Source organism: Falco naumanni, chromosome 3 (assembly GCF_017639655.2).
Source record: "Falco naumanni isolate bFalNau1 chromosome 3, bFalNau1.pat, whole genome shotgun sequence".
NCBI lineage: Eukaryota > Metazoa > Chordata > Aves > Falconiformes > Falconidae > Falco > Falco naumanni.
The window spans coordinates 72,688,799-72,713,223 of record NC_054056.1 but is presented as its reverse complement, the minus strand read 5'-3'; the positions used below and the strand labels follow the sequence as shown (position 1 = coordinate 72,713,223).

The 24,425-nt window shown below is 38.3% G+C and overlaps 1 protein-coding gene across 3 annotated transcripts in view; it reads left to right on the top strand.

The window, feature by feature from the left end:
- ST18 (ST18 C2H2C-type zinc finger transcription factor) overlaps positions 1 to 24,425 on the top strand; it is a 101,318-nt gene that overhangs the window by 64,676 nt on the left and 12,217 nt on the right. For all 3 annotated transcript variants that reach the window (XR_005827121.1, XM_040588425.1, XM_040588426.1), the window contains exons 11-15: positions 1,872 to 2,083; positions 10,573 to 10,818; positions 16,811 to 16,926; positions 19,815 to 19,877; positions 20,669 to 20,737. Coding sequence is in view for 2 of the 3 variants with exons in the window: in XM_040588425.1 (XP_040444359.1) it covers positions 1,872 to 2,083; positions 10,573 to 10,818; positions 16,811 to 16,926; positions 19,815 to 19,877; positions 20,669 to 20,737 (706 nt within the window). In the remaining variant the exon portion in view is untranslated. The remainder of the gene's footprint in view (positions 1 to 1,871; positions 2,084 to 10,572; positions 10,819 to 16,810; positions 16,927 to 19,814; positions 19,878 to 20,668; positions 20,738 to 24,425) is intronic.

Here is a 24,425-nt window from a genome sequence, read left to right as displayed (position 1 = left end):
AGTAGATATTTATCTGGCCTGGAAAATAGGCTTGTTCAAATGAAAGCAAATATGTGCATTGCCAGCTTCTTGGGTGGCAGATTTTTCAATTTTGTTTGTAAAATTGAATTTTCCCTATTAGCTGTCTCTTTGCACAGATGTATGTCTATTTCACAGGTTCATTTCAAGGAAAAAATGATTGAAATGTTTTTATACAAATGAAAATACATACATATGCAATTTATGTATAATGTATATCAGGGCTGAAGTTTACAGCCTGTTGTTCTTGCAAAGATTGCAGTGTGCAGCTATTATTTTAATGGAAAGGTGAAAGTAAGTGGGCAGGTGAGTGCTTTAACTATGCAGATATACAAAAGTTGGCAATAAGAAGCTGATGATGTAGTGATTGGTTCCGCATCCTATGTAAATATGTAGCTAGCCAAAAGACCATCATTAGCCCTCTGTGGATTCAGCACTTATAAACTTGATTTGTTAACAAACCATGCACCCTTCCTAGCTTGGCTTTTTTTTTTTTTTTTTTTTTAAAAAATCTTCTGGGTTCAGTAATGGAAAATGCATTTTTTTTGGTTTTTAAATATAATTTGAAGTTAGCTGTAGTAACTGCTAAAAATGTAGACCCTTTTGCTTATGCTACAGTTTTACAGCACGGTAGATAAATCCTTTTCCATTTGCACTGGAGAAAGGGAGAACTGAATCATGTGGGTCTTATGTATTTCTCTACTGAGTTGCCTCCAGTGCTTAGAAAAACTGAATACAGCATTCAGCTACAGTCATTGCACATAAAGTGTTTCTCTTAGAGCATCCCAAGTTTGAGGAAAGATGAGTCCTTCGACGGCTTGTGTAGGTCTTAGCATTAAAATGCACTCAGCCAAAGCTCTACATCCAAAGAGATCCAGAGCCTTGGGGCTCAGATCTTTATGGAGTGAGCAGATGGCCATACACGGAAATGTTCTTGGTGTATCTAGGTGTAGGCTGAGAAATTGGAATTTGCTTAGTTTATCTTTGTAGGACACTGACAGCTACAGACAAAAGAAGTGATTATTGCTTCCTAAAAGCTGAAATCACGGCACTGTATTTTTCTTGAAAGAGTTAATGACATCTCAAGCTCCAAAATGCAAAGCAGAGAGCAGAGTTCTTTCTACCTGTTTTAGAATAAGTGGTGCTGATGGACCAGACAATGAGCTACACACACCACTTCTGTCTGTGAAAGTGCTTTTCTGTTCACCTGTTCATTTTTCATTATTCATTTTTTTTTTTAATTGATTAAAGGGTAGATTTGAATTTCTAAACATTGCCACAAAATCTGGACTGAATAATCCTAACAGGTAATGTTCTTATCTGATCGCTTTGGTTCATTCAAGGCCTGGTCTTGCTCTCCTTACTCACATAAGCAAAGCTATTTAAATAACAGACATGCATTTAAGTAGGGTAAGCACTGTTGTTTTAGCTAAGACTGGACAAGTCACTGTTGTTTTTTTACACAATAGAGCTCCAAGAGGAAGCCTTTAAAAGGATACATTTACAACTGCATTTGCCCACCAGTGTTGTCAGGTCACGACGGATAACACACTAATGCTTGTCCAGTCTTTCCTTGGACATCGTTGCTTTTAATGCCTGAGTAAAGAATGAGTGAAATCTAAGTAGAAGTCTCAGATGCTTTGTTGAAAAATGTGTATTTGTTAGGTAAAAATTTAAATTATTGTGTTTCTGAAGCCATTTTTACAGCAAACCTTTACTGCCAGTAAGAAATGGATTGTTTTAAATGTATTCTTTTAATATTTTAATGTATGAAATAGTAAGTCTGCAAAACAAAACTATTTAATGGGAAAAATCTCATACATGCAATTGCTAATCAAATCTCTCTTCAACAGCAAAGCATTTTTCAAATCCAGTGAAATTTTCTAATCGACTGCCTAGTGCTAGCGCCCACACACAGAGCCCTTGCCATGCCAACTCTTATAGCTACGGTCAATGTAGTGAAGACACCCACATAGCAGCAGCTGCTGCTATCCTGAACCTTTCCACCCGCTGCAGGGAAGCAGCAGAGATCCTCTCCAACAAACCACAGAGTCTGTCTGCCAAGGTAGGGTAGTCCAAGAACCTGGAGGGTGTGCTAGCTACTGAACTGTGCGAATAAACTGTCTTTCATGTTAGTGACTGCATTAAATCCCCAAAAAGGAGGCTTCTGTTTGCATGCTCTTTTGAAGAGAGACAGAGAAAAAAATCAGTAATGCAGTGACCAGTTCTGATAAAAATAAATAAATAGCAGGAAATTTGTTGTTAACTCTCTTAATAATTGAGCCTTAAATACAAGGGGGGAGTTTTGTGGGAGCAAAAGAGGTTATTTACAAATCTAGCAACAATCTGTGGTGGATAATGAGTTAGATCTGTTTAAAGAGGGAATTTTCCTCCCTCTGAAACCTGTCATAAGTGATCATTTTGGAGCCTGATTTAAAAAAAAAAATAATGTGATTAATCAAAGTAATATTTTGCTAGCAATGGAACAGGGCTACACCTATTGAGTCTGTTGTGTTTGGAGCTCACGACAGTTTGACGAGGTGTAGGGAGGGAAATAACAACTGACTTTGGTAACGTTCTCCTTTCTGCTGGCAAAAGAGGAGAGTCAGGCCCACAGCGTTTGGAGATAGATAATTTGGGCAAGTCTGTCATAATGGAAAGCTGCCTAATATCGTAGATGTTTGTGTGGATTTCATGTTTTGGTTTCTGCTCTGCGTTTCCTCACAGATCTTTATGATTTACAAATGATACTGTGTGAGCTATGAGCCTTATTTTCTGTGCCATTACATAGTATTATATTGCTGATGAAAATAGACGAGATTTTCTTCTGATGACCATGTTTGCGGGAGCAAGGTTGTTTATTGTTTGTATTAAAGTCACACATGCTCCACTGCAATGAAACTTTTGAGAGCTCTGTGTAGATGAGAGTGCCATTACAAGAACTTGAGAAGAAATCACTGGGGAGTGAAAAGAGGTGTATTTATCAAAACACAGAGTAGCTATGTGTGTTTCTGCTGTAGGACTCTGAGTCATGATGTATGCTCCAAAAGACAGATGACCTATTTCTCTGCAAGTCAGTGTCACTCTACCTTATCTATTTTAGCACCAGGCTCAGTCTGGCTAGAGGTGGCTTCCACAGCTGTTGGTCTACAGTTTCATTCACCATCACTAAGAGATTAGCTATTATTCTTTGAGTGGAATCATTAATTTTACCACCAGCACAACACCTTGTTAGGTATTCCAAGCCTTGCGCCTTTGCAGAGTGGTATCCCTTTGCTGCCTTTGATTTCTACTTGTGAAATCTTGGATCTTGAAATCGATGTTGAGAGATGGCACAGGGTAAGCTTCTTAAAGTGTGTCCACATACATCCCCTTTATTTTATATATATATATATATATGACTCAGTCATTATCTGCTCACGGAACCTTTCCCAGGTGACAGATCCACCCCTGATATCTGCTGCAAAAAGCTCCTTCCAACAGTCTTCAACAGAGACTTCTTCTAGCGGGGAATGGAAACTAATGCCAATGGCTGGATTAAATTGCTGCCGCAGCCTTTGGCTGACCTCGGCAATAGACCTTTCTTGCCAGAGAAGAGCAGTAAAGGGACCAGGCATAACCCAAAGATTTTCTCCTCTGTACCTGCTTTGCAGTTGCCAAATCATGGGGAAGGTTTGAATGGAAGTGAACATAACAGTAATGATATGGAAGGGCACTTGGGGCACATAGCTTACTCCTTTTTCACAGCCAGGATTCCAGCCTAAAAGAAAATCACCTGCATACCTTGCTATCTGCCTGCCTCCACTTTTGCCAGACTTTCTGGAGGGCATACTGCTACAAAACATCTGACAGAAGAATCAGAATGAGCTTCTGGCCAGAACACAGGCAAGTAAACCCCAAACCAATTTGGTGGCCAAAACCACACAAACCCCATTTTTATTTGGTTTTGGCTATTTATGACTTTTATCGTACAGGATTCAAACAAAAAATTGTGGAATTAAATCACCAGATTCTCTTCAATGAAGATGCTTTCTTATTTTTAAATATGAAGAAAAAAAAAGTCTATTTTTAAAGAGATTACTCTCTATTTATCGAAGTTTTTGAATTGTTTTGTGGCTGGTATTGACCACAAAGGTAAATGTTTAACTGCTAGAATACCTCACAATTTTTAAGATGATACAAAACATTTCTTGGGACTTTATCAGTGTTTGGACACAGATGATGCAGCATCAACAGATGACTAGAGTTAGTGATTTCCTTTTTCTACTCTTGGTAGCACGTGCATTCACCAGGTCTGAAAATACCTGTGTGGGGTGGCTGTGTTCAGAGCGCCAGAGTACCAGACTTCTTAGCCCTGTCCCTCGCCACATTTCTTTGTTCCTTTGCCTGAGAAAACCTGATTAAAATCCTCCATACTTTAGCAGATCAAAGGTTCTGGTTTGAAAAGGTGTTTGCTCTTGTGTGAGCATCAGGCAGCCTCCCAGCAACCCAAGTAGTGATGCTTTGCAGATGGGAGGCAGTGTAGTGGTAGAGCAAGGACAGTGGGATGGCAGAGGATTTCCTGGACTTGCTGGAAATACTTTCCAAGTTACATATTTGTCAGAGCTGTAAAGATGTGCTTTTAAGTTTTAAAAGCAGAATCTGAACTTCAAACATTTTGAGCTAGTGTCATTTTCTCATATTCACTCAAGGCATGCATATGTCACCTTGCTCAAACAAGTGGGGAGAATATCAAAATATTTTTCAGCAGAAGTTTATTCCCAAAATATTTTTTAATTTGTCTTTCAAGTTTTATTGCTTGATCTTCGGAGTACTGTCCATCTTTTAGTAAGAGTTGAATGTTTTACCTTGTATGTTCGCCATTTTTCTGTACATATAGAACACTTAAATGAAAAAGTGTTCTATACAACATAGTTCCAAATTTCATTAATTTAATAGATTTTTCAAATGCATATCTCACCTTTTCTACATATCAGATCAAAACAGAGAGTCTAAGCCAAAAAAAAGAAAGGGGAGGGTAGCAAAGGTAGAGAAAACAGATTACACATTAACAGTACCATTGGTAAGAAAACCTACAAAAGACATCTGATGTAAAAAGGTAATTTACCAAATATCAAGATCAAAAATATGAATTTATAAATTAAGCAATTTCAAGAATAAATTTATTCTGAAATGAGAAATAAAATGGATCCTAAGTTTTCTCCATGAATTATCTATCAGCTGCATACAAATTACTAAGATCATCAGATACCTTGACGATACCTTTTTCCAAAATACTTCGTACCACATTTATGTTACATTATCTGAGCCATCCAACCTCCACCTGGGACTATAGTAAACTGTTTCCCTGAATATGGTCCCGATCAGCCAATTCTCATGCTGTCTTGTGGTGGCATTTGACTTGCAGTTCACCTAGCTTCATTCAACTCCCTTTGAAGTCAACAGAAGGACTCCCCTAGAAGGCTTAGCCTACAGTTTCTAGCACAGTGCAAGTCTACATCGTCATAGCATCCAGGGATCTTCCCTCTTTACAGCCCTCACCACATTTATGTATCACAGAGGTAGCTGCAAGCAGTACAGTTTATCTGTATCCTTATCACTACTGCTTGCCAAACATTTTGTTGACTGTTTTGGTGTTTTTCCCACCTGTTTAGACAAAATGGCATATGCACATTATGCCTTGAAAGAAAACAAAAAATGACACTTGCTAAAAACGTTTAAAGTTCAAATTCTGTTTTTGAACAAAATTATGTCATCTCTCCATTCTTGGATATTGATGATGGTGATAATTACATCAATTATTTCAACAATGTAGTTAGTAACCAGCACGTTTTTCAGGCAGTCCTTTATTCCAAATACTGTAAAGCCTAAATACAGGATGAAAAACCAGCCAAGAATATCAGTAGGTACCATCCTGTTATACTGCTGTGCATATTGCTCCTTGAGTACATTCTTGGCTAGCTTTTTTTAATTTGTGAATTGCTCTGGGCTGAAATCGTGACTTCATTCTTGTCTCAGATGTTGCTGGGCAGTTACAAGTTTTCTTATTTTGACCCAAATTAGTATTTTAATTTGCTGCAGAATAAATCATTTGCTTAAATTAAAGTCTGAAGAACTGAGGACCAGATGCATGTATTTTTATTGGCTGGGAGTAGAAAAGATTTTACTCTTTTGGATGAAGTTGCATTAAGAATAGTATTCATACACATGGCAAGATATCAGTTTCAGAGTTACTCCCAATACCAGAACTGAGGAGCTTTTTTGAGCTTTCCAAACTAGACTGAACTGCTAGTGGGAATGCAAAATCATTGATAATTTTGTTTCCTTGGACTTACTTAGTATTAAATTGTATGGCTGATGCCTACCAAAGAATACATAAAGCCCCTTATACATAATGATACAATCACCTTAAGGTCATGGGTTTGAAATAAGATTCATGCAGACACAATAATTCACTCTTTCTGAACCAGCTATGAGATAAAGCTTAACTTGCAATCATTACTGAAGACACACTACAGAGTATTAAATATTGTGAGTGATCAGATGGACCAAAAGCATATGAAAAAATGCAGGAGTAATTTGTCACAAAAAAACCCCATCCTTTATTGTCCTAGCTGATGTAGTTCAGTTTTACACAAGACTTAATAATGTACTAGAAAATATTCTATGATATTTATGTCATAAAAGGAGGCTGAAAAAGCTTGACTTTAATGTACAAAGCACTTGAAGAGGCTAGACACCATTTTTTTTTTGTTTACATATTTAAATTAGTCTTCATTTTAGATAGATATTCATAGTAGAGTACTACTTGTACCTTATCTTTTCACCAAATAGATCCTGGATAAAGAAAATATTTTTCTCTCACTTTTTATTGTGGACTCCTTTTTCCAGCAGCTTATAAAATCTGTGGGGATAATTACATCGTCACTGATGTGGGAGTAGATAAGGAGTGACCCAAATTTAATTACCATATCCTCTCACTCTCATTGATTTTTCTTTATTGTTTCAGTGGATTTTTCCCTGGTTTACACCAGTGTAAATGTAAATAAGATCAAAATCAGGCCCCAAAGATTTACACAGCTGCAAACTAATATAGGTTAGGAAATAATAAGATACATTTACATCTTTATTTTGCTTACATTTTAAAGAAGAATCAGAACGGTTTACATTATTTTGGTAACTATGTTTTAAATATGTCATGATAAATTGATAAATATAGACCTGTTCACACATGCACTAGAGTTGACAGTAATAAGATCTTGCCTCCATTGAGGAGAACACAGCCTTTACAAGTCTGAGCGAAGCATAGTAAGTGCCATTTTCTGTCAACATGTCATAGCACTGCTCTAGTATGTTTTGTCATTTGCCATTTTTGTGGTTTTAGTTCCATTTTAAAATTAATTTAAAAATAAACATGGTAAAACAAGCAAAGGAGACATATTGAGAGGAGGGTGGGATCAGAGTAGGAAGGAAAACTGGAGCAGTATCTCTGACTATTCTTTGTGCTCTGCCATTTGGAGTTTGCTATGAAGGCAGCAAAGTGATAGCTCTTTTATACCATTCTGAATAAAAAGCCACGTTGTAAACGTGTGATCCATCCTGCGACAGGCAAAAAGGGATATTTTTTCCATGACTATATTTAATTGTTGTGTGCATCTGTGAGCTCACTTAAACCCCATCTGTACGCTACTTCACAAACACACAACCCAGCATTCCCTGATCAGAATCAGGGACATGTTGGACAACCCAACTTCGTGAATTTCAGGAAAGTGCTGAGGAAGCCTTAAATATACACATTAGTAAATGCTCTTCTTGTCAAACAGAGCTCCTTCTTGTAGCTGATGGTCTCTGTTTCTCAGAGACAATAAATTTCCTGCTATTTTTCTATGTCCAGTTTCACCGAGGAGAGGACCTTGATTGGTTTTGGTCCTTTTTGTTGTTGCTGTTGCCTTCTGAGTAGTTGTTATTTGTCAGTGACAGAGAATCTGCACTATTTATGGGTTTTGCACTATAAAACTACTGCAGCCCAGTCACATGGCTTCCTTTCCTAAGCCATCTGTCACAGAGGTCTGGAATTTTATGTGAATGTTGGTTGTGCAGACTTAACCCAAGTTTTTTTATTATGAAAAATGTCAGCAACTACAATATTTAGCATTTTACTTTACATTGGTCATTAAACTTGATTACTGTAGCTCTGTTTCATTGCTATAGTTACATATCAGCTATGAAGCCAAAAAACACTGGGGCGATCATGGCAGAGCTATATTGTCAGATCATGGAGTGTGCGCTTGGCACTGATATAGTTAATATCTTGGATTTTTGTAACTAAGGGTTATTAATGCTGGTATGAAAATGTATTTGATATTATACAGATGGCATAAGATGTTGTGGTTACGAAGTTATTATCCAGGATAAGCTGCACTGTCAAATTCAGGGCTTAAAACTATCACAGGAGATTAAACTATTTACTAAAAAGGGCCAGAAAGATATAACCAAAGCGTCTTAGTATGACCATATTAGAAGTGTATTTACTTCCCATAAATATAATAAAACATCTCTCTCTTTAAGCTGTGTGATTGAAAATGTGAACTTTGCTATGTTCACCACATTTGCAGGAGAAGCAAATGTAAGAGGAGCCCGAGCTTCTGAGCCGGGAGCAAGCCGATGGCTTGGCAGTGCGTTGGTCTCGGTGGGCATCCCACTTAGGCCCAAGGATACAAAATGGAGGTAGACTGCCTGAGTGAGGAGGATCGTTGGGGCATAAATTTTCATCTTCTACCAATGTTTTCCTCCTGATTAAAAAGATTTAATCAGATACATTTTACCTTTAAATGAGTTACCACTGGCAGTGGTAGAAGACAAGGCTGCCTGAAGGAAGCTTGTGCCTTCAGTGCGGCCAGGGCAGTCATGTCACACTGTCAGCACAGGGGAAGAGGTCCCTGGTCCACCGCGACTGTTTTTAAGATCCTTGAGTAAGGATCAGTTTCACTGCCCTATCTCCAACCATTAAACGGTTGACTAACCCTGCCAGCGTCTCATCTCTTCCTAAGAAAGAGGTCTAAGAAAGGTGGAAAAACTTGCCCCCTGGACAAGTTTTCTTGTCTCTTTTCTATTTACAAGAGCTTCTAGGTGATTCACTTGTGCCATGGGTTTAATTTTATATTACTCAAGGTAGGAAGTCTCAATCTGGGTTTATATGACTCTCCCGCAGTTATACAGCATCTGACATCTGGCCCAAAATTTCCAAGTGGTATCTGAGCTTTGTGGTGATGCAAATAAAAAACAGTAATGACAAAGACACAGAGCGATGTTAATTACAGCATTCTACCTGTGTTGATCTGTGATGTTGTTATTTATCTCTACAGTCTTGGAATGTTTTCCACCTTATTCAAGGCAACATACAGAACTAGACTACCAAGTGTTCCTTCAGAAGCCACCTCTTACACCTCTTCCCCTACTTGACTTTAGTAATTGTTGGCAATAAAAGGACTAGTCTTATCCTCATCCTTATATAAATAGTATGTCAATATGCACTGTTGCATATTGAGCATGAGGGGAATTTTTTTGTTGCTTCCATTAGTAAGCTGCACTTTCTGGAGCTTTTAATCATTCCAAGAAGATGAGTTTGTACTCTTTTTTTTTTTCTTTTTTTTTTTTTTTTTTTTTTTGTGTGTGTGTGTGTGTGTGTGTGTGTGTGGTCAGGGCAGAACAGTGAGCTTCCCTTCCTTTATTCTTGTACAGCTGAGCAGCACTTGCCCCTTCTTGTGAGCAGGAGCAACTCTGATTGCTTCTCCCAGCCTGGAAAGAGATTTGGGTCTTTCCCCAGACTGCACACCTCCCTGCAATCAGAGGCTGCTTGTTGCTGTACTTGCCAGGTAGCAAAGGCTTTGTTAACTCATGCTGAAGGTCTCCATCAGGAAGAACCTCCTAAAGATCCTGCTGTGGCTGCCAGTCCAATGGTCTCGGTGCAGACCTGTGCCTTAGTGATCTAGTCAAACTATGATTAAGAAAATATGTTATTTTGAGTGATGTACAAAACCCTAGTGAAAATTTCTCATACTGTGCTACTTTTAGGCATATTTCTTTCCCCCTCCTTCTCTCCCCCATAATACAGATGTAATGTTTCCGGGGTGTGGGGGGAAGGGAGGATATGTATTAATAATGCTGTTGATGACCTAAACAATGCATTAATGCTTTTAACTGTGAATTGGGGTCATAGTTCTCTGTAAGAGTGAAAAGATCAAGAAGATTTAAAGCTAAACTTTTTTAAATAAAACTAGATTCAGGGTGTATAGGTTATGGTTTACAGTCATCTTATTTAAATTCTACTTACTATGTTTAAGCTGAGATGCAGGGATACCATTACTGAAGCTACTCTTAAGTCTGCCTAAGAGTTGGACATTAACTGATATAAATCGAAAAGCTGGTTTTAGATTCAGATAAATTTAAATAAAAGCATGCATTTATATTTATCCTTTAAAAGCACCACATGGTTATGTTGCAGCCTCACCACGTCCATATCTAAGCATGTCTCTGTTTCCTGTTGCATGTCAGGGAGCTGAGATAGAAGTGGATGAAAATGGCACTCTGGATTTGAGCATGAAAAAGAACCGAAGCCAAGACAAAGTTATGCCTCTCACTTCTTCCAGCACAGCACTTCCCACTCCTTCCTCTTCTCCTTTCAAAACAAGCAGTATCCTGGTAAATGCAGCCTTCTACCAGGCTCTTTGTGAACAGGAAGGCTGGGATGCACCCATCAACTACAGCAAGACCCATGGCAGGAAAGAAGAAGAAAAAGAGGTATTTTTTCAGTTTCTGAGTGACTTTTTCCCTTGGGAGAGTGGCCATATGATGGTCTTTGGGATGACCAACCTAGTACAATTAAAAGAGAATCAAGTTTCCACAGGTAAGGGTTTGTGAACATTGAGCTAGCTTTAATGGCCTCTCAGATGTGGCATAAAAATCAATACTTACATTGAAAGATCTTGCTCTCAGAGCTTACATGTGAATGTCTATAAGTCTATAAGATAAGGAAATCAAAGATATCCACCATTAGGGACTGTTGTTTGAATTTTATTCTTAATGACTCAGTCCTGTAGCGTATACACCCAAATGGCCTACGGATCACTCAGGAGAAAAAAAATAAACACCACCAAAATATCAAACCAAGGCAGCTTTTTTCATGCTGAAACAAAAAGTAATTTTTCCACACAAACTCTTTATAATTCTAGATAATTAATTGTCTAAGCATTTAAATACATGCTTAGAACCTTGACTGCAATATTCTTTCAGTGGAAAACTTTTTATTTTACATTTAACGTAATTCAAGAAATCTCTGCCAGTGAGTCTTAGAGCTCACTAGTGAGTCCAGTGGTCCAGAAAACAGTCTGAGAGCACAAATTCAGAAATAAAAGTTGTTAGGAATTCCTGAAGGTTTTGAGTACAAGTAACACAAGAGAATATGTACATAATTTCCACCAATTGTGATATTTTTTATCTGATAAGGAAACAGAATGGAAAAACTAGATGAGTATATCAAGGTTATATTCCCTTTTCATCCTGTCCTGGGAAATGAAAAAGCCCTAACTTGAAAATGGAGTTGCAGGAACAAAAATGAACAACTAAAATTTCAGAGAATACTTTTATTTAGTAACTTTCCAGCTTTCATGGCTAGTCTTCTAGACTGCCACTTTGAACTTGACAATTGTCTTGATTGTGATTTTCTTTCAGTTTTGTTCTTTCATGTCTGTTTATCCTGTCTTGGCAACAAGGCAGCATAGTCTCCTACGGTCTTTCTTTCTTGTTCTTCTGTTTTGCTGGTGAGTTTGGTTTTATTTTTTCTCTTGAGCCTAGCTGTCAGAATATGGATTGCTTGCATTTTTCTTAAATCAGGAAGGGACCACCAGCACCATAAAGGCTAATCAGATAAAATCTTGGTAATTAACATAGACAAGCCTCAGTGATATCTTTCTCAAACAGACTAAAAGATCTCCCAATATGGATGCTTTATTCAGCTTCAAATACTTTTCCTCTCTGATTGGTTTTATATATCAAGCAATAGCATTTGAACATTATATTTCTTACAAAAATATCTTGTTCGAAATTCCAAATTGGCACTTCAAGAAGACATAGACAGGGGTAAATTTATTTAGGACTGAAGTAAGGGCATCCAAGTTTCCAATTCCAAAAATACCTGGAAATAAAAGTTAATTCAGTTGTGTAAAGAAAAAAAAACTGTCATCACTAGGTAGTCTGTTGCAGCGTGACCGCTGAAACAGCTTGCACCACGGAGGAGCATTTCTTGAAGGCTGGGTTGTCTTGAAAAGCCCTTTGCTGTCATCTGTGTGGGGCTGATGATGCTCCTTATCAGAGGAATGACAACAGAATCCCTGTATCAGGGTTTCGGAATGGGTTTGACACGAGGCGGTAGGCTGAGGGCTCAGGCTCTTCCCCATTCATGCCGCATAATGAACAAACTCATCCAGCTTTGAGAGAACTGCCTTGCTGCAGGGGATCAATCGGTGTCGCAGACTTGGCAGGGGGCCTGTCCTGCTGCTCCTCCTCCCTGCTGCCACCGCAACTCCACGGAAGAGCCGTGGCAGGAGCACCTCCACATCCCCCCAGTCCCTGCTTGACTTTCGGAAGGCCGTGACTGGTGGCTGGCTGTTTCCCTGTTCCTTATGGGCACTGGGAGTGGGAGGCATAGGAGGACTACCCAACAGGACATAAAGATCTGTGCTCAGGCACTCTTGCTCCTTGCATTTGGTGCTTTGACACTGTGCAGTTTGTCCCTAATTGAGGATCTGGCCCCAGACCTCTGCTGTGAGATTTTGCCATCCCAGGGAGTGTTGACATGTCCAGTGATCTCAGGGCCAGAGGCTCTGTTTTCAAAATCGAAGACTGGCAGTTATCCTCATGCAAAGAAAATGACTGATTATATCTATTTCTAATTCATTGTTATCTGGTTCATATGCACAACAGTTGCTTAATTTTGGTGGTAATTTCCAGAAAATATTGTCTCTCTCTCTCTCAGCAAAATAGCCTGTCCAGATGCCCCCTTAAAAAAAAAAATCTGAATTTGGAAAAAGCTCAAAATCTCTCCAAAAGGAAAGCGCTGAGAAATAACTAGAGCTGTCAGTTAGTTCAACTGTCAGTTCTCCAAAGATTTCAGGGCTTAAAAATGTTAAAAGTGCCAGATGCTATTATCTGTTATTCATGTTACCATTATGTTCTGGTCTTTGCTGAAATCAATATAAACTTCCATCTGTACATTAATGGAGTTTCATTGCTTTCTTTCTTTCTGTAGTGTGCATGCATGAATACACACACGCTCTTTGCAGAAAATAGTAGTATTTGGACCGATTGGTGTCATTCTGATTTTTCTTTTACTCGAATTCTTCAGAATTTTAATAACATTTAATTATAAATGCGTTCAAATAGGAAAGGAAAAACCATACATGTGGTTGGACTTGACTAGCTGTGACAATCATCACCTAACAGACCAAAAAGTGGAAAGTGCTAAAGGTGTTTCCCAAAGGATTGTCTCTCCCTCTAAAGATGAATAGCTTAAGAAGCATACAAGCCAAGGCATGATGCTTTACACTCAGTCCTAAGTGCAGAGAACCAAAAAATATTTGGTCTTTAGGTCTGACCTACTCATTTCAGACAGAGCAACTCCTTTTGGACCACATGTATGGATGTAAGGTCCTAGAAAGGTATTCCTTTGCCTACATTCCCTTTGCACTGTCTTCCTTTTGCACGTTGTACACATCTGAAGATTTCATGCTGCTTGAATAACACCGAGTGTTCCACAAGGCACTAGGACAATGCTGAAGAAATCACTGGTTTAAATGTCTATATGTCAGCCTCATTCCTGGGAAATATACTAAGGAATGGTAACTAGGAAAGAAACTGTATTACCACTTTGGTCCTTATTAGATTTTTTTCTTTTTCAAAAGTGCAGTTACTATGGAATTGTAAGGGGGGGGTGTGGGTGTGTGTATAGCTATTGGTTTAAAAATAATACAAATCTTAATAATTCAGGAAATTCACAATTAAAATTTGGGAAAAAAATTATTTCAAAGATAGAAAATTAAAATATTGCAGTTTTAAACCCTCTAGTATCAGCTATACCGGTGGCTGTAGATGTTAATCTTCATCTTTCAATCTTATTTTTGTTAAATAATTCAGTAAAATATCATTAAATGAAGCTGTGAACTGCAATACTGTAGTATTTTGTCAAGCCTTGCTACACATAATTCCTGATCAATCTTTTCTGTGCAGCAGATATCAGGTAGTGACATGATGATGAACTCACACACACAAGTTTCTGGTCCATCACCAGCAAAAGACTAAGAGATATTTTTCCTTTGAGATAAAGAACACAAGCTATATATATGAAAACCTTAATACACCTCACAGCATGAACAGTTATGGTTACTTTTGTTTGCTGCATGTGCATCCTGAGGCACATCACCCACCTCAGGATCCCAGTGGAGTGCCAGAGTGGTCTTTCCACCACTCTTGATTCCAGGCTCCTCTCAGCTATACCTTTGACAAGAAGTGGAAGAGGTTGATGTGTTCCCATCCTGATACATTGGATCCAGCCCAGGCATACACTAAACTTTTAGAAACACAGCATTGGTCCTCAGTTCAATGACAGAGATGCAGCCTATTGGAGCTGGTGGTTAGAGAAAAAATAATAAACCAACCTTCTTCAACCTCTATTACATTAAATGGAAATCATTTTACCTCTGTTTTTTGAAGTTGTTTTGACATCTGATCCCTTCTAGCTGTCAACAGAGGGTTACTATCTTGTTGTTAATTTGGGGAGCTTTGGATTTTACAATGACTTACACTGTGACAGTTCCCTGTAGGAGCTTGCATTTATGTCTATATGAGAAAGGCAGGTCTGGAGTTGTGAACAGATAGAGTCAAAAACTCAAATCCCCATTCTGTAGACTGCAATGGCAAAAGCACCCCCATTTGCCTTAAACAGGATTTAACTCAATCTTGGACAACTGCCTTTGATGTTTCTTGAATCTTGAACAAAAATGACACCTATTTTTCCACTTTTTTTTTTTTTTTTAGCATTTTTGTTTGGAGGATCTTCAACTATTTATTATTTCTGTACTAACATTTTACCAATACCTTTCATTGCTTTTATTTTTCCCTATTACTCCTTATCCAAAGTTTTCCTTTAGAAATAAAATTCTAAACACCTGAAATATATCATGGTGGTTTTTTTTTAAAAAAAAGAAAAATTGAATTACTTGATAATTACTATGAAAGACTGCTTAGAAAAGCTGAATGTAAGTATTTTTGCTTTCTATATTCATAGCAGATTAGATTATTCCTAAACAAACTAACACCACAAATGTGGTTGCAAAAGTCAGTAGTAATTGATATAGCAATAATGTGGCATGGTTTCTATATGTATGTGTAGTGTGAGTTTCAGTAGGCAGTAGGTAGCCAGTACCAGAAAGCAGAAGGAAGTCATATTGAGGATCCAGTCTCCAAACAGTCAAAGACGAGCTGCCAGAATTGAGGACCATATGGAAGCTTTTTCAGAAGAAACACCCCTGCAGAGCTTACAAGTCCCGTTAGGCAGAATCTCCATTTTCAGTCCAGATTCTCCTCAGCCCTCTGCTCTGCCTTAACAGCACTGCAGACATCCCTGCTCCTCTGTCCTGGCACATTCATCAGCTGCACAAGCCCAAAGCATCTATGGCACCAGCCCCATGAGTTTAGCAGGAGCTGGGAGCTTCTCCTCTCAACCACAGGCAGAGTTCCTACTCCTACAGACAGTAATCTCTGGGTGATTCCTACCTGAGTATTAGAACAGACTCACAAAACTAACATGAAGCCCAGAAGGGATTAATGGAGATTCAATAATTGATGCTATGGGCTTTGGAGAATTCTTGAATTATACAATATCCACAGAGCATCCCTCTGGAAATGAAATACTTCTCTTTCATAAAAATAATATTAATTGAAGACATTAATTCTCAAAACTATAAACCAAGCTATTTTGAAGTGATCACAGATTTTTTCAGAACACAAATATGTAATTTCCTTTCAGGACTCCAAATTTCCAAAATGTCTTCCCAAGGCAGTGAATGCTCATGGTCCATACCAACCATCAAGCAGCACTGTGGCAATGATGATTTTAATCTACAAATATTAGAAAACAAGAAATACCCTTAGCAGCCTGCTGCTAAGAAAATTCGAAAGTGGTTTTGTTCTTATGCTTTTTATTTTAAGAATCTGCTCTTTGGATAAGATAACAAGTAACCCCATCCTACAGACCTAAAAAGCTTTGCATTTACATATGCTTATGTAAAAGAGGGGTTTTTCATTTATTATTGTAATTTTGTAATTCACAGTAAAATGGTACTCACCTCAACTGTATACAAGACTCAGTGATGAACAGAAAAAACAAGAACATACTTGCCAAGGTCTTGTTTGGCTCTATATATTCAACAGCTATTTTTATTTTCTCTGTGTACTTTTCTTTGGCTTTTATCACCACTTTATAAAGCAAAACTCAGTTTTCCTTATGTATGGCTTAAACCAGCATCTGCCTTCAGAAATACTTACATAACATTTTTTTAAAAACTAGCTATGAGAACCTGAAACTAGGATGTACTAAACTTTATACATCTCTCTCCATCATTTCTTAAGACACATATCTTCCAAGAGATTTTCTTCTTGCCACAGCAAGTTCTTTGTTGAATATATGGGAGGCCTTGGAAAGAGAAAATTTTTGTCACTTTCTCATCTAATATTTCAGAAAGATCCAGTGAGCTCTCCAGAAAATGTAGAGGAAAAGAAATATCCAGGAGATGTCTCCATACCAAGCCCTAAACCCAAGGTCCATTCAAGAGATCTCAAAAAGGAGCTCATCACGTGAGTCACAAAAACCGCCATGTTTTCCTCTGCCTTGGTAAAGACTGACTACACTGTTGTTCTGAGCGCTGGTTTGGAGTAGATTTGCAGGAACTAAGCAGGGAGACTTGCATGGCAGTCCACCGCAGGTAGATAGTTCCCTGGTGTGGGTATACAACGGGCAGACATGAAGTTTGGAGCTGAGACAAGCCAGGATAGGCCTGGGGGTCTGGAGAGACTCACGACTAATGTTATGCTGGGCATCACTCCTTACTCCTCAGACAGGTAGCTAAGAAATGGGTAATAGCTCCTTCTACAAAACACACAGTTTCATAGGATCCTACAGACTGTCTGTGCTAATGTTAATGTATTATTAAATAAACCTTATTTGGACAATCATCATCATAGATCCACTGTTGAGAGCTTGTGTAGAAGTGCTTGGGATTTCTCAGATAGGAACCATGTAAAGTTCATAAAAAGATAAAACACAAGACAGGAACTGCCCCAGGGTTTTCCAACCTGTACACGTTCTGTGCGTAAATCCTTCATCTGCTTCCTTCAAAGCAGAGTTAGTTACTCTGTCCTGCTGACAATCCAGTGGGTGCACAAGCTCGCACTCTGGGAGAATAAGCTAATACCCTCTTTTCCCAAGTACAGAGACATACTTGCTATGTCCTAAGTTCCAAAACTTTACTGTCTAGACCACAAAGAAATTCTGTTAAATAACAGCTTGTTTCAGTTTAGAAAAAATCAGTAAAATTGTCCCATTTTACTTGATCAGCCCTTAACACTAGTTGCTTTTTAAAACCTCATCTAGGCTCTTCATAAAACCCCTTTGGATTCACACCAACACCATTTTGATATCAATAGTCTTTTCACCTAAATAGTCAACTAGGACTTAGTGATCATTTATAGCACTTTTCTTTTTGTCCCAAACCAGAGTAGGTCTCTAGACAAGTGTGCTCCATATCACTTGGTGATGATAGCCCATAATGTATCAGTGCAGGCTCGACCATAAATAAATGAATGGTATCCCTTCACCTTGTGTCCTGCTCACCAGACTCGGTGGCACCGAAGCAGTTAGATTCGCCTCTGCCTCTAGAATTTACATTTCCCTGGGGCATGCTGCTGTGAAGAACGATTCTTCCCCCCGATGTCGTGCAGTCTGCATATTGTCTACTCACCACATTATATCTGCAGTTGTAGTTCATGACCTAAATTGCTACAGGTCAGGTTTAGTTTGTCTCTTCTAAAACAAATGCATACAAAAATCACTGAGAGTTTATTTGCTGAAGACTAATGGCTTTTCTTCTGTAATATTTATTCCTTTGTGATATTGACCTGTTTTGAGATGCCTGTAAAATACTTTTCTACTCTCCTAAATAATAATACCCAGAGTATTTAGTAGGGCAATGATCAGCCTACAGTGGGTTTATTGTATTATTTTCAAACAGTGAGTAGAAATGGTTATCTAAAATGTAGCTGTGCAAAAAATTAAATAAGAAATAGTTTTAATTTATCAGAACCCTATAGATAATGTAAGGATCAGACTGCATTTCTATGACTCCATTGAGCTTAGAACTTGCACAGAACAATTCAATACAGTTGGCTCCATCATGAGGAAGTTTTTAAAATGACATAAGCACTTGCAGAGAAAAAATTTCTGACATGGTTAGCTCAGTTGCAGCAAACAATTTTAAGAATACCACCTCCTAGCATTTGCTTTCTGTTTTGCCACGTTAACTCTTTTGCCTGTAACTGCATTGACCAGGCTGATATGGGCTGTGAAAATGAGGCTGATGTCTTCCTAAGGCTTTTTTACAGATTTGAAAACGTTCCTAGCACTCTACCAGCTCAGAGAAAATAGCCAGGTGAGGATCTCAGGTACCCCTTTTTCATTAGTATGGAGCACTAGCTAAAAGTTTTTGTACAGCTGTTTTTGTACAGCTTCTGCTTGCCCTTCTTATCCATGGACCCAGTGAAAGAAGCACAGCTCTTTATAAGGTGACTCTAATAAGGTTGGTGTTAGAGTTTTAAAACACTGTATAAAAATATGTTATTCGCCTACTCCTACCCCTCCATGCACAGACTGCATTTCTTGATATCTTTGCCCTCTTGTAGAGGACTGTATCCCAGTTTGATAAATGAGCTCAGTGCCATGACTGCAGAAGGGCTGAGGAAAAACAGAAGCTATAACATCTTCTGCAGGTCAAACATACCTCCATCTCTATGCATAAATGAACATACCTTTTCTGCTAAATGTATGACACCTTTGTATCACTTCTCAGTTCAGCTGAGAAACATTTTGGGAAACTTTTGTGCTCATTCTGAACTTCAGCTGTGTGAGCTTGATGTGCTTTTTTTTTCTGCAAGCAACCATAACAACTAATTTCTCACTTATGTCAGCAAATAAAGATTGGATGTGTTTCTAAAAAAGGTGCCTTACTTTAGTCAGAAGTTGAGGGAATTATTTTGGAAATTATTGTTCTTTTGTCTGTGTTATACAAGAGGTCAGATCAGAAACTTCAGCCCTAATATTTATGAACAGCTGTCAAAATTGGGTACCGATAATGAAACTGTCTTTTAAGAATGCAACTCATAACCAAAAAAATTGATGCAAAGCATGGTGGTTTCACATTGCATAGATTTAAAAAAAAAAAAAAAAAGATTTTTACTTATTTGCATGGTGGAAATAGGAAAACATTGTTTCTTCTATGCTTCAAGTAATAATTGAAAACTAGAAGTGTTGTGTAAATTTTGCTAGCTTTCTGCAGTGTCATGATAGTTTTAAGATGTGCAATGATGAATGTGATTGCTTTAAGGATCATTATGTAATTCACTGCAGCAAAGGGTGATCTATGTAGCATGTTATACATATTCTAATTTCTCATTGCATTTCCTTTGCATAGCTGTCCAACTCCAGGATGTGATGGCAGCGGCCACGTAACAGGAAACTATGCCTCACACCGGAGGTGAGGAACAACAGGAATCCTGAAGCAGGAAATAGAGCTACTTTTAGCTGTTATCTTTGAATAATTTTATACTAACCATGGATAACCATTCAAAAGTAATTTGCAGAAAATAATCCATGCAGAAATGTGACTGCTTTTTCTAGTTTGTTGTATTTTGTGAAGGTCTGGACTCGATAGACTGATGGAGTTAAGCAACATATTCTTATTCCTGTAGCTGCATTTCTTAGCTGAGACCTGTAGATAAGTAATTTAGTAAAGTTTGCATTTCCCTTAGTGTGCAAGCACTCTCTGTACAGATGCTGGTGCATGAGATTTAAATGAGGTTTCTTCAGATATTTCTATGTATGACTTTGAAGTTCATAGATCTGCTAACATAATCTGAGTATGCTAAGTATTTTCCTCAGAATTGCCAACCTAGGGGTTGAAACAATTATTTCCTGCCTTTCCCTTTGGGAGCAGGATGGAAGAGTTTCTGCTTTTTCCCAGCCACATGGACCAGATGCTTTACCTGCCCTTCATGCAGGCAAGATAAAGGAAGGACACTGTGTACCACTGCCTCCCCACGCAAAGCTTTACAGGGGCTTAGAAACCTTTGGTCTTAACTGTATACCTTTCCAGTAATTTAAGAACCACAGCCTGATATTGACTACTTCTCCTTTGCCAAGAGCAAATATTTGAGGATATTTTTTTTTCCCTATTATAAGTCATAGACTGTCTGGAGGTTACTGTTTTAGAGAAAAAAAAAAAAAAAGTTCTGTTCTGGTAAAACATTCACATTGGGTTTTTTTCAGTGTTTCTGGGTGCCCATTAGCTGACAAGACATTAAAATCCCTTATGGCTGCTAACTCTCAGGAGCTTAAGTAAGTATTGATAATAGCACAAATGTTATTTATCTTCAATCAACATTTTCCCTATGTTAACGCAGTTGTTCATTTGAATTGCTCTGAGCTACATCAAAACTTTGTTTGAAACTTGAAGTGAATTGGTTTGAAAGCTTTTGACTGAAACAGAGTTTACTTTTCTCCATTTGCTTTTCTTCATTTTTGTACCCCTTCATTTTCATGAATCAACCAGGAGCTGGCGGAAAAAATTGTAAACTCTAGGAGAGATGCTGCTCTCACAGTATTTAGTCAGAGAGAAATAGAAAATATCTAACATGAAAGACTTGTACGGCAAATAACTCAGCCTGATCCAATTAGAATAAATTAGAATTATTTAATTAGAAATAAATCTAGTTAGAAGAAATCTAAAAATGAGACCAGAACTCCCACAAACAATTTTTTACCGTTCACTACTGTATACTATGAGTTTAATGTCACTGAAGCAGACATCAAGTCATATGATTCTGTTCTGGCATAATTCTCACCATGAAATGTCACTTACAAAAGGACTGTGCAGGCTCTGCTATATAGACAGATGTATAGGGACATATGAATATTTCAAAAATCTGTAGTCAAGAGAGGCACTGGCAACCAGTCATCTAGTTATTGAATTGGCTTTGTCAATAAGGATGTGGGGAAGAGGAAAGGATAATTAGAGTTCTTTCATAGCTTTCCCTCTGCAACTTGTAAATTGGATCCCATAATAGATGGCTTGGAAAAACTCATGAATGCATGTAAAAAAGAGAGAACCCCGTGACTGTCCTTTCTGTCCTTTAGGTTCAATCCTAGTCCAGATAGAAGAAAATGAAGTCTGATCATGGCACTATTATGTTGTTCTAACAGTATTAATAGTAAGACTGACTACATTTAGGCTTGAACCAGTGTTTAGTTTCCCCAGTTCAAATGTTACTGGTCTTAAACCCTAATCTGACAACTGGAATAATAAACAAAATGATGAACTGATGTCAGTATGGAGTTGAACCTACTGGAGATGCAGCAAAATGTCAAAGAAAAGCTATTTATATGGGCAACTGTTCAAAGCAGTTCCCAAAACCGGTAGGTAGACTGACACACTGGCTCAGTACTTCAGTTTTTCCATCACTGATTCTCAAAGGTATAAAATTTACATTTAGTTTGTTTTAAAAAGAACAGCACAAGAAGCGAGGAACCAACTTGTGAAAATGCTGACAAATTTGAAATCATTTGCTGAGTCATATATATTTGTCCCTGATTTTGTTGGCTTTCTGCCATGCATAGACACTCACACAAATATTTTGAATAGTTTGTGCTCATGCAGCACCGCTCCCCCCCTGCCCCCCGCCCCATATTCATGTGTGAATAAGGAAATTTGCATACCAATATGGTTATTTTTCCACTAAAGCTTCTAGAGTTTTGGTCATGCCATAAGGAAAGAGGAGCAACAGCATATGACTTAAATGACAAACTGCACACTGTACGACATGTATAATATGTGAGTTGTGAAAGACAAAGTCAAAGTTCATGGACATTTCACAGACAGAAATATGTTGCATAACGCACTTAGCATTTAATTTCAATTAACTAGAAAAAGAGCAAAAATCAAAATCTGTTCACAGACAATTTGCAAAAGGAAAAAGGGCTAAATAAAATCATTTTCCACGAATCTATCACCTTATTTGAGCTTCCTGTAAATGTAATTCAGGTGAAATTTTAAATAAAACTCTGCTTTTGATAAGCATCGGCTAAATGAAATCTCATGTCAAAAACTGCAGTTGTGCTTGCACTGGTGCAGTATAGTGATATCAATAGTTAATTTTACTATTGCTGTGTGAGCAGAGGGCATAAAAGCTCATAGAATCAGGCCATGAAAGTACCCTCATGTACTTAGGCATGAATATGAAAAAGCTGTGTTTTTCCAAATGTTATTCATGTTTAATTTGCCAGAATCAAGATATGATTTTGGCTTTAATTATGAAACTCTAAGCCAGGCCTCCATGTGATCTACAGTTTGGAAATAAGGAAGATCTGTTCAGAAAGTGAACCTTTGAGTCAGTTTCAAGAACTCTTTTATCTGAGGATTCTTGCTGCACAGAGCAATCTAAGGTGGTTAGATTAAAACATACTAAAGTCGATGTTGACTCAAATTTTAAAACTCTGAGTTTTTGAGCAATTGTAGTTGTCTACCTAAAGATAAAGCAACCCTCTCAGAGAAGGGAACAAACCAGCAGGTGCTCAATGAGCACTTCTAAGAATTTCTGTGTGAAGTCATTGAGAGATTTGTTCTTGCAAAACAAACGATGACTTGTAAAAGAATCTGTAACCTACATAGACTTGAGAGTTGACATCTTTTAGCTTGAGCTCCTGAGGCCTTTGGCCCTCCAATGTAAATCTGATTATCTTGGCTCTGCACAGGAATCCATAGCAGAGGATGACTCCCTAAGCTGAGACACTAGTTCAGGGGTCCTCAAACTACGGCCTGTGGGCCGGATACGGCCCCCCACGGTCCTCAATCCAGCCCCCAGTATTTACAGACCCCACCGTCCCCCCCCCCCCCCCCCCCCTTTCCCCCCTCCAGGGGTTGGGGGCAAACCAAGCAGCCGCAGATGACTGCCTGCCACTGCATCCACGCGCCGGCCCTCTTGGTTAAAAAGTGTGAGGACCCCTGCACTAGTTCAAACTCATCAGCCAGTTAAAAGCTGATGAAGATCCACAGTATTACTGACTGTAAGGCAATGCATTGTTGTTGTACCTTCTATTGTGGAATTTCACAGTCCATACAACCAATATTTGGAAAACCCAACCCAGTGGCCAAGTTTAGGAGTCTTGCTAGTGAAGCTTCTTACTAATTTGTCAGTAGTCCACCTATATAATCTTATAATTTCACCAGTATTGATAATATCTCAGCCTCAAATCTTTAATGACCTCAAGAATACATTGGACTCTGATTTGGTTGTGAAATCTATCTGCTGCTGTAAGTGGTAAATACAGATGGGGAAATTTAAATCTAGTTCAGTGTCTTTTTTAACTCCATAACTCTCAGGATCTCAGTTCTGAATGTCTCCCACAAAGAGCTCTTACAGAACTAAAGTCCATGTCCAGTCTATGCGGACAGCTTTTCCATCTGTGATCGTCTGATAAAACAAGTAGCCAAAATTAATACGCATAGTATTTGGCAGGTGTTCTGGATTTACTTGTGAGCATTCACACTCTCCAGACATCTGCCCTTGCTGCCTGCTGCACATGACATTGTGCCCAGTCTTTGTCCCACACTCAGACAGGTCAACGCTTAGCTCTACACAGTCCAGCATATCTGGCACTCTGCAACCCACACCTTTACCTTCATTGTCAGTGTGAAACATGTCATTCTGCCAAAATATTTTGTTCTGAAAATATCATGAAATGTTTTGACATTATCTTTAAAAAAAATTAAATCTCCCTTTTCTTCAGTTGAAATATTTGCTGAATTCTACTTGAATCAGTGAATAAATTTGGTCATGTCCAAAAGTAATCACATTTTTGACAAATTAATTGTTCGCAGAAAACCAGTTTTAAATATTCTGTGAAGAGATACACCTGCACACTCAGGTGTGCTATTACAACTATATTTGTAGTTGCTTTACATGACAGCCTACCAATGACTAGATTAAATCACCAATCTCCTCACCTCAGGAAAGATTCAGTAACAACT